This window comes from Dictyostelium purpureum (assembly GCF_000190715.1).
Source record: "Dictyostelium purpureum unplaced genomic scaffold DICPUscaffold_324, whole genome shotgun sequence".
In the NCBI taxonomy this organism is placed as follows: Eukaryota; Evosea; class Eumycetozoa; order Dictyosteliales; family Dictyosteliaceae; genus Dictyostelium; species Dictyostelium purpureum.
The window spans coordinates 25,908-36,662 of NW_003519660.1; the positions used below are offsets into that span (position 1 = coordinate 25,908).

At 22.4% G+C, this 10,755-nt stretch overlaps 4 protein-coding genes across 4 annotated transcripts; 2 read left to right on the plus strand and 2 right to left on the minus strand.

The window, feature by feature from the left end:
• Positions 1-690: 690 nt before the first annotated feature.
• Positions 691-1,298, plus strand: DICPUDRAFT_156873 (uncharacterized protein; the record flags this gene model as incomplete). Its single annotated transcript, XM_003292126.1, has 3 exons — positions 691-733; positions 835-928; positions 995-1,298. 3 exons carry the CDS (start codon positions 691-693, stop codon positions 1,296-1,298), a joined length of 441 nt encoding a protein of 146 aa, XP_003292174.1.
• Positions 1,299-1,464: 166 nt separating this feature from the next.
• Positions 1,465-3,087, minus strand: DICPUDRAFT_156874 (uncharacterized protein; the record flags this gene model as incomplete). Its single annotated transcript, XM_003292134.1, has 3 exons — positions 1,465-2,044; positions 2,130-2,659; positions 2,728-3,087. 3 exons carry the CDS (start codon positions 3,085-3,087, stop codon positions 1,465-1,467), a joined length of 1,470 nt encoding a protein of 489 aa, XP_003292182.1.
• A 2,376-nt stretch (positions 3,088-5,463) lies between these two features.
• Positions 5,464-7,885, plus strand: DICPUDRAFT_40145 (uncharacterized protein; the record flags this gene model as incomplete). Its single annotated transcript, XM_003292127.1, has 3 exons — positions 5,464-5,656; positions 5,724-6,328; positions 6,629-7,885. Coding segments are annotated over 3 exons (2,055 nt in total), but the record flags the coding sequence as incomplete, so codon positions are not given.
• An 801-nt stretch (positions 7,886-8,686) lies between these two features.
• On the minus strand, positions 8,687-9,591 carry DICPUDRAFT_99251 (uncharacterized protein; the record flags this gene model as incomplete). Its single annotated transcript, XM_003292135.1, has 4 exons — positions 8,687-8,916; positions 8,988-9,165; positions 9,249-9,469; positions 9,582-9,591. The coding sequence occupies 4 exons, from the start codon at positions 9,589-9,591 to the stop codon at positions 8,759-8,761; spliced, it is 567 nt and encodes a 188-aa protein (XP_003292183.1). The 3' UTR covers positions 8,687-8,758.
• Positions 9,592-10,755: the final 1,164 nt, after the last annotated feature.

The following is a 10,755-nucleotide window of genomic DNA, read 5'->3' on the forward strand; positions in this document are numbered from 1 at the left end:
AAATATTTAGAATCGATTGGTTTCAAATTAAACATATTATTATCAGAATCAAATCAAAACAACAATAGGAATGGGTAATATTGGTTCAATAAAAGTCAATTTCAAATAAAACATTAATCATCTTTATAAAAGCAATTGATCCATTAAACATCAATAATTTTAAAGAAACAACATTCATATTCAAATTTTACTTAAACTTAAATCAATACATTAAATATATTTTAGACAACACATTATAAAATAATAAATATTATAAATACTAAAATATCCAAGATTTTTATGCTAAATTAAAAAATAAAATAAAAATAAAAATAAAAATTAATGAAAAATATAATGATTGTGTATTTTGGTTTCAATTCTATTTTATTTTATTATTATTAATATTTCTTGTAATATTAATATTAATAATAATAAAAATTAAAAAAAAACAATCTAATTTTAAAAACAAAAGAAAAAATCGTAATCTAAAAAAACATGTCTCTTAAAAAAACAGATTCCACCTTAAAAATCAAGAAAAAAAAAGCACTGAAAAATAGATTTTTATAATTTTTATTAATTTCTTTTTTATTTTTTTAGCAATTTTTTTTTTTCTTTTTTTTTTAAAAAAAAAAATATTTTTTGTTTTTTTTTTTATTTATTATTCACATAAACTTATATATTTATATTCAAATATTTTTATAACAAAATAGAATGAAAGATTTAGCTGTCACTTATCTCTTATGGTTTTTCTTGGGTATGTTTCCTCATTTATTATAATAGATATAATTAATTAAATAAATTTCACTTCCCTTTTAATTTTTTATTAATAATATATTTTAAATTATTTTTTTATAGGTGTCTTTGGTATCCATAGATTTTATTTAAATCGTCCATGTAGTGGTGTTTTATATTTATTTACTGGTGGTATTTTCCTTATTGGTTGGTTAGTGTATGTATTTTTTATTTTAAAATAAAAATAAAATAAAAATAGATTCTAATTTTAAATTTTTTATAGTGATATTTGTTTAATTCCATCAATGGTCGAAGAAGAAAATGAACGTGATTGCCACACTATTACCAACGTTAACGTTGTTTCAAATGTCTCAACTGGTTATCCACCACAACCAGCATACCCACAACAAGGTTATCCACAACAACCAGCATACCCACAACAAGGCTATCCACAACAAGGTTACCCACAACAACCAGCATACCCACAACAAAACTATTCACAACCACCACAAGCTTATCAACCACCACCATTCCAACAACAACAACAAGCTTACCAACCACAACCAGGAGGTAGATCAGAATTTTAAATTAGTTAATTAATTGTATATAATCAATATAGTTAGATTAAATTAAAACTATATAAAAAATAAAAAAATAAAAAAAATTAAATCTAAAAAAATAAAATTAATTTGATATTATAGTATATTTTATTTTATAAAGTATAAAGTTTTTTTTTTTCTTTATTAAATTTGTTTAATCTTTTTTTATAATCGATTTAAATTTAATAATTATTTTATTTTCTATTGATTTCAATTTATTTTCAAATACTGAACTTGCTAAATTGATCAATAAGAAACCTGCCACTACCAGAGCGCTACCCATGAGATACATTACAGAGAATTGTTTGTGACTTCTAACAAAATCGCTAATCATTGCAAATGGAATCGATAGAGATAAACCAATAGAGTTGATTACTGGACTTGTCATCACTACTGAATATGAATCTAAAAGATCTGATACAAAACTTCCCAAAATACAATTGACTATTAAATAGGCGAAAACTTTTCCTGTTGGTAATTCGAAATGTTCAAATCCAATCAAATTGAATATAAGAAAAAGTGGCCATAAAAATAAGAAATCGAAAAGCCCTAAAAATCCAAACATCATTGGCATTGGTAAATTTTCTTCTGATCCTATTAATTTCTTTACCAATACTGTATAAAGACCATATAAAAATGCACCTACAATAGCTAAAGAATCGCCTATAACCGTATCATTACCATTTGTACTTTTATCGATATCTGATAAACTAACTAAAATAATTCCACCCAATCTATATATAGATTGAAAATAATAAATAAATTTTAATTAGATATACAATGATGATAATAGAGTTGTATTTAATGAATATTACTTACGTTATTAATGTTGCAAATAATTTTTCGAGTGTGAATTTATCGACTTTAAAAATAACACTAAGTATTAATGAAAATATACCAGATAGTGTACTTAGAATAGTATTTGTTGAAACTGATGTTTTTGCTAATGATAAGTTGTATGTATAGTTTGCAAAAAACCAAAATGGACTTAATATTAAACTAATTCTTAAAATCTGTTTAAATGTAAAAATATAATTTGTTTTTTTATTATTATTATTATTATTGGTATTTATAGTATTGTTATTATTGGGATCAGTATTTATTGGTGTTGACGATGTTGTTAATGGTACTTTTGAGTAATCTATAGTATTATTGCCACTGTTATCTATACTATTGTTACTATTATTAATATCTCGATTTATTATATTATTTTTACTTTTATCATCAAATGGTATTGATGTCCATTTCTTCCAGAATGGAATATATCCAAGTAAATAGAATGAAAAAATTGAACTGTTTAAATATGTTAAAAAGAAAGGTTTTTGATAATCTTCATCTGTAAAAATGATCTAATATATAGCATATGTATATAAATTAATACTTTAAAATATTTTTGATAGTGCTTTTTAATACATACCTGTGTTACAATACCAGATCCTACCCATAACAAGACTACACATAAAATACATGCAGATCCAATTAAATGTTTTCTAACTTTAGTAGCATTTGATTCTTTTTGTGATAACGGTATACCTTCATCATCATCACTATTTATTTTATTGTTATTATGATTATTCTCATCTTCATCAGTGGTATCATTATATATTATATCTAGATCTTCATCCTCTTGATTTTTAATTATTATGCCGTTATTAATATTATCATCATGATTATTATTATTACCATTATTATTGTTATTATTATTATTGTAATCTTGATTATTATTTATATTATCATTATATTCTTCATCATTAAATCTAGAGTATGAAGAACTCATTATTTATATATATGCCGTATAAATAACAATAGTGATATTAATAAAAATTTTGCATATATTATAGTTTTAATTATAAAATATTTAACTGGGAAATCGTCCTTTTTTTTTTTAAAATATTTTGGAATTAAAAAAAAATTTAAAAAAAATCTTTTTTTTTTTTTTTTTATTTTTTTTTATTTTTTTATTTTTATTATATATATTTTCTACATAAAATTAATTTGAAATATATATATATTCATTTCATATTGTTTTATTTATTCAATTTATAATTTACATATTATTTTTTTATATGATAACAACCACCAATTTTTTTATCTTTACCCCCATTTTAAAAATAAATTTTTTTTTTTTTTTTTTTTGATTTCCCAAATATCTCTCATATTTTTTTTTACACAAATTCTTTTATTTTAATTCTTTTTTCTTTCTTTTTTTTTTAACTATTATCTCTCTTTTATATTTATTTAATTTCTTTCATGAAAGATTTTTTAAACAATCAAAATTATACCATAAATTTAAAATTATAAAAAAAAATGGTAAAATTTAGATTCAATGTGTATTATTAATAATCACAAATATTTTATTTATACTTTGAGGGATTTAATAATAATGCATAAAAGTTATAGCTTTACATCGATTCAATCATTAACAAAAGCGATAAGTGTTGTTGGCCGATAATTGGGGGGTGGTTGTTCATTAGAAGTGTATTGATATGAATAGTATATCAATACGGTATCATAATAATTGCAGAGTGAGACTATTCTAATTGAAACGCCACCGTCATAAAAAAAGGTACATTTAAATGTCTGCAAAAGAAAATAAAAAGATCTTAGCTACCGATATGAAAATAACCTACAAAACTCCTGATGTATAAACCCGTACTGGTAACTAAATTGGTTAACATCACACATCCTAAACAAAAGCCAACAAGCTTATCGCAATCATTGTCATTATATCCTGTATAAACAAAATATTTTTTTTACAGGAAATAGATCACCAATTCAATAGTTAAAGGCAGTCAAAAGGATCTCATCAAAACATTATCTCATATTGTTTAATTTTATTTTTCTTTTTTTAATTTTTTTTAATTTTTTTAAATTTTTTTAAAATTTTTTTTATTTTAATTTTATTTTTATATTTACTTTATTCATTCATTTATTTATTTATTAATTTGTTTATTCATTTTTTTATTTATTTATTTGTTTTAAATATTTAATAGTTAAATATTTCTACGTCTAATTGGGTTCAGTCCAGGACTATATGTTGGTAAAAATATTACTTGAGCACCTACTGCAGCTTGAACTGCGTGAATTGGTGCATTATCTATTAGTAAATATTTGCCATGTTTAATAAATTGACAATATTTTATTTTAGCAGGAATGATTTGGGTGAGTGTAGAAGTTAACCCAGGTTTGATACTCTTTCTGGCATATATTCCCACAATTTTTTTTTTTTTTTTTTTTTTTTTTCCCCCTTAATAAAAAAAAAAATTTGGCTTTCATTTTTTTATTTTTTTATAAAAATTTTAAAAAATATTAATAATAACAGACCTTAAGATAAGTTAAATAAGGGAAAACACATCATTTTATAGTTTTAATTTAAAAATAAAATTTTAAATTTTAAATTAAAAAAAAAAAACCCGACCCAAAAATAACCAAATTAAAATATTTTAATTAACCAAAAAAAAAATATCAAATCATGGAGGGTTTTAACGGTTTAAAAGTTTTAAAGTTAAAAAAAAAATTTATTTTATTTTAAAGGATTTTTTAAAAATAATATAAAGGGTTAAAAAAAAAAAAAAAAAAAAAAACTAATCATAAATAACTTTTGTAATAATACTATAAAATATGAAATATATATATCTATTGTTAATCATATATTTTCTTTGTAAAATTTTAAATGTAAGTAGCCAAAGCAATAACAATTATAGTCAATTGAACGAAAGTAAGTAATTAAATTTAATCTTTATAAAAAATTATTTTATTTATAACTAACTTATCATCATTAGAAAATTGTATTCACAATTTTTTAATATTGGCTTTTAACAAAATCAATAAAGATATTGATTATTGTCAAAACAATGGTTTAACATGTGAAGGCAATTATATTACAGAAATAAATTTAACAAAACAAATTTCAATTAATATTATAAAGTCATCCGATATAAAATGTTTATCAAGATTAAGAGTATTAAAGCTTTCAAATTTTAATTTAGAAGATGGGTTTTTAAGTGGTACTTTTAATTATGCATTGAAGACTTTATATTTAAATAATAATAACTTAAAAGGTTCTCTTCCCAATATGGTACCCGGTTTTGGTTTAAGAGATATGTAAGTTTAAAATAAAGATAAAAAAAATAAAATGTAGTTTATTAATATTTTTTTTCAAATTAGTGATATATCAAATAATAATCTTTCTGGAAACATTTCTTCTTCATGGTGCATGTCAAAATCAAATTTCTCAAATAATAAAAATATAGGTGGTTATATTCCATGTTGCTATAGCTTTTTTATCAATGATACAATGGTCGGTTCGTGGTTTATGGGCACATCTACAATAGTTGATGAAGCTTGTAAGTACTTATTTAATTATAAAATTATTATTGCTTTAAATAATTATACTAATTTTTCAAAATAAAGGTTTAAACATTAATTTCCCAAAAATTGATATAAGTTCAAGTGATAATAAAACATATATAGCAGGTGGATATTTAGGTTTTCATGACAACTCATTCTATACTGATCCATCATATAACTGGGTAATGGAAAGAGTAGGTACTTTGTTCTCCTGTAGCAATTGCGGTTTACCTCAAGTTTTTAATATTACATTTCCAAGCTCTAAAAAGACATATACCATTGCAAACTATGATGCTCCACCTAAATTAGATTACTATTCAATTCAAGATAAAACATTCCATGGTTCCTATTTTGGCTATGACTATAATTTAATTCATTTAGAAATTGTTGGTGTTAGTAATTGTACAATTAAACAATCTTCATTTTATTCAATTACAATCTCAAGTTGTCCAAATATAACATTTGATGAAAATAAAAGCTATAATATTAAAATATCAGTTGATAAACAGTCATCAAGTTTCCAAGTTAACCCAACAAATGGTCAAGTATGTTCGAATGATAAATGTAATAACCATGGTGTATGTGATCTAAATAGCCAAGGTCAATGCGTATGTGACAAGGGATATCTTGGTTCAAGTTGTGTTGCACCCAAACAATGCCCAAACTGTGTAAATGGAGACTGCGATTATATTACAGGTAAATGTAAATGCTTTGGAGGTTGGCAATCAGGTTCCTGTGATGTTCCTTTTATTGGCTGTAACAATTGTGTCCATGGACAATGTGTTAATACTACTGGGGAGTGTAAATGTTTTAGTGGTTGGCAATCAAATTCTTGTAATGTCCCATTTAAACCATGTATTCAAGGCTGTATAAATGGTCAGTGTTTAAATACTACTGGTGAATGCAAATGTTCCGATGGTTGGCAATCGATCTCTTGTAGTGTTCCTTTGATTTTATGTGATAAAGAGTGTGATACCAATGGTAGATGCGATAATACTACCGGTATTTGTAATTGCCATAATCCAGTTAAATGGTTTGGTAACAACTGTCAATACCCATATCACTTTGTAACTACAATAGAACCGGCATCCAATCTTACCAATAATATTGCATATTTCATTGGTTGGTTTGGCGATGACTATCACAATAATGTATCGGTTACAATATCACCAATTGGGTCTTGTACAAATATTAATATCAATAGTACAACTCTTAGCTGTACCATTAATAGTACAAATGAAACACTACCAGAGGGTATATATGGAAATGCAACTGTAACCCAAAATAATTTTACATGGATAGGTATTGGCCAGTATTATTTCGAAAGATCAATCAAAGAATGCCCAAGTAACTGTACAAACTCTAATCAAGGCAAATGTGTTGAAGGTATATGTCAATGCTATAACAATTGGATAGGATTTGATTGTGGAACTTTTGATTCTAAAAATAGTAATAACGGGAATACAGCACCCCCAATTATCGATACAGTAATTTCAAATAATGGCACCACAACCTTCAATATAAATCAAGATCCAAATAAACTATATTCAGATTATCAAGTTTTTATAACCAATTTAATAGAGGTTGATATTAACAATAATCCCATATCAATCTACCCTCTATTTAATAATTGGGTATTAAACTCAATTAAATACACAGATTTTAACTCTATGAATGGTAGAATATTTAACTTTTCCCAAACATTGCAATCAACCAGATGGTATACCTCAACAATCTACATGACCATCGAAGAAATCTCCTCCAGTAGAATTGAAAGTTTTGTTAATATTTTATTCCCATTAGAATCAAATTCAGTCAAAGTATCACTCTCTATAAACAACTATCAATTTTCAAACTCTTTAAATACTTTACAACTCTATATGAATTCAACAATGGAGACTACAAATAACAATTTTAAATATAAATCTGGTCAACTTAAACAAAGATGCTACAAAAGCGGTAACAATGTAACCAGTTTCCAAAATGACCAATTTAACTATTTCTTAATTCTAAAAGAAAATGTTAAACTCTATGGTAGATTTTTAAATAAAATCATCGCTGATGGTAGAACAACCTGGATATCAACATCAATTCAAACCAATTCATATAGTAATAATACTTCAAAAAACCCAAATACTGACTATGACTTTATAACAGTTAAATTAAATTTACCACATTGTATTAATAATTGTATTGTGGATCCTGGTACGTTTTTAAAACAATAGCTATAACTTTATAAATATAATTAAATAATTAATTTCTTTTTTTATTTATAGATTTCTCAATGCTAATGGATTCAATTTTAAAAATATCCTCAGATTGTATTCATAGCGATCCAGATGCTGAACATAAACTTTATTTAATTGCAATTATTATAGTGGTATCTTTTATAATTTTATCAATAGGTGTTGCTATAGGTATTTTATTCTACAGAAAGAAATATATCGAAAATGAACTAAAAAAGAAATTAAAAAGATTAAGGGAAAATAATTTTTATAACGATGATGCAAACAATACAATTTATAATTATTAAAACTAAAATTTAAAAAAAAAATAAAACTTTATTTATTTTACTTTATTTATTATTTTATTTTATTTTATTTAGAGAGAATTGGAAGAAGTTTAAATTATAATAAACTTAATTATTATAATTGTCTTTTATTATTTTTGTCAACAATTGGATTGGTGCTGTTATTATTTATAATTTATTATTATTATTATATCTTTATTTAATTTTATTTTATTTTATTTGTTTTATCTTCTTTTAAACTTTTTAATAAAAAGTATGCAATTATATATTTTACTACTGTAATTATAACTAAAATTTTAATTACTAAAATAATAATCTCTTCCATTTTATCTTTTTAATTATAATTAATTATTTTTTAAAAAAAAAAACTGAAATAAAAAAAAAGTTTTTAAAAAACTTAAAATAAAAAAATAAAAAATATTTTAATATTTTAAAAAATAAAAAAAAAATACACACAATTATTTTCTATTTACAAACTATTTATTTTATTTTTTTTGACTATAATTATACAATTTTTATTAATTTTAATTTTCTATTATTATTAATTGATATCTAATTTTGTTTTTTCTTATGATTGATAATCAAAAGAAATAATTTTTAAGAAATTTTCAGATTTATTACATGTTGAAATAAATTCTTCTTTGGTAAAACCTAAACTTGGGTTTTTCATATTACTATAAGTCATAACAGTAGATGCAAAATTAATTGATTCTGAAACACTCATACCTAAAAAAAAAAAAAAAAGAAGATGAGTATGTTTTTCTTTGTTTTTTTTTTTTTTTTTTCTGATTACTTTCCAAAACTAACACCACATGCAGTAACAACATTACATAGTTTAATTGATTCATCTAAATTAATGTAACCATTATCATCTTGATCAAATAAATCAAAGAGAAAAGATAACTTATCTTCAACAGATGCTTTGGTCATTAAATATAATGCACCAATAAATTCGAGAAAATCTAAAACACCATTCTGTAATTAAAGTAAAAAAATAAAAAAGTTAATATGTTTAAATAACAGCTGTTATTTAAATAAATTAAATAAATATTACATACAGAGTCGACATCAAATAAACAAAACATTTTAAGGAGTGAGGCATCATCATAATCTTTAAATCTTTTTGAAAAGAAAATTTTAAACTCTTCAAAACTTAAACCTGGTTTACCATCGGTATCTCCTTTTTTATAATCACCCTTTAATTTATCGATTTCACTTTTTGAATAATTTGTTTTTTTCAATAATTCTTTAATATCTTCTTTTGAAACTTTGCCATTTGCTAAAAATAAAAATAAAACACAAATTTCATAAAAAAAAAAATTGTGTTGGTTTTAATTTATATTTTTTATAAATTTATATTTTATTGTTTATATATTTAAAACTCTATTTACCTGCACCCATTTTTATATTTCAATAATGTAAATTAAAAATAATGTGTTTTTTTTTTTTGATTGTTTTTTTTTATTTTTGATCAAAATTTTTTTTTTTTTTTTTATTTTTAATTTTTTTTATAATTTAAAAAAAACGGTTATCTGAAAGTCATCTAACTATCAATAAATAATAATTTAAAAAATAATATATCTTTTTTATTTATTAGATGAATAAATTTACTTTTTAAGAGAAAAAAAAAAAAAGAATTTTTTTGTTAATAGTATTTCCTTTTTTTAGAAATTTGATATTCTTCATCAACAAGAGATTTTTCATAACTATATTAGGTATCTTCATCATATTCATATTCATATTCATATTCATATTCATATTCATATTCATATTCATATTCATATTCATATTCATATTCATATTCATATTCATATTCATATTCATCTTCATCTTCATTGTCAGTATCATTCTAAAAAATAAAATTATTAAAAATTAAAAAAATAATTACCATCTACTAGTTTAATGATTATATTATAAATACCATCAATTAATAGCCCTGTTACTCTGGCTATCATTGTGGGTCCAACTTATTTTAACACTGGTTTAAGTGATCCTTATCTGCTCCCATTTTCTTCTCTTATTAATACTATTAATATTTTCATCTTTTCAATATTTGTATTAATTTAATAGAAAAAAACTTGGACAACGAACCAAAAATAATAAAAAAAAAATTTAGTGGTTAAAAAAAAATTATATTTGGCAATAATAACACTAATTTCTATATTTAAAAATTTTATAATATTTAATAAATGTGTTGATGATTACTGAGGTTATTTTTGAACAATAAAAATTTTTAAAAAAAAAAAAAGAAAAAAAAAAAGCAATTGTATAATAGGTGTTCTATTTTTAAAATGAAAATTTGAAGTCATCAAATATTAGTGTGGTTGTGTGTGTGTGTGTGAAAAGGGATGGTGTTTTTAGAGCTTCAAAGAAATTATAAAAAAATAAAAATTTACAAAAGAAAGGAGAGAAAGGTGTTAAGTGGGGTGTATTTTTATTTTAATAAAAAATAAGTTTTTAACATTTTGGTGTTTTGTGAGGTAAAAGTGTGGTAATTTTTAAATTCTTTTAACTTTTAAATAAAAAACATCTAGTAAATAGTCGAATATAAATTTTTTTTTTTTT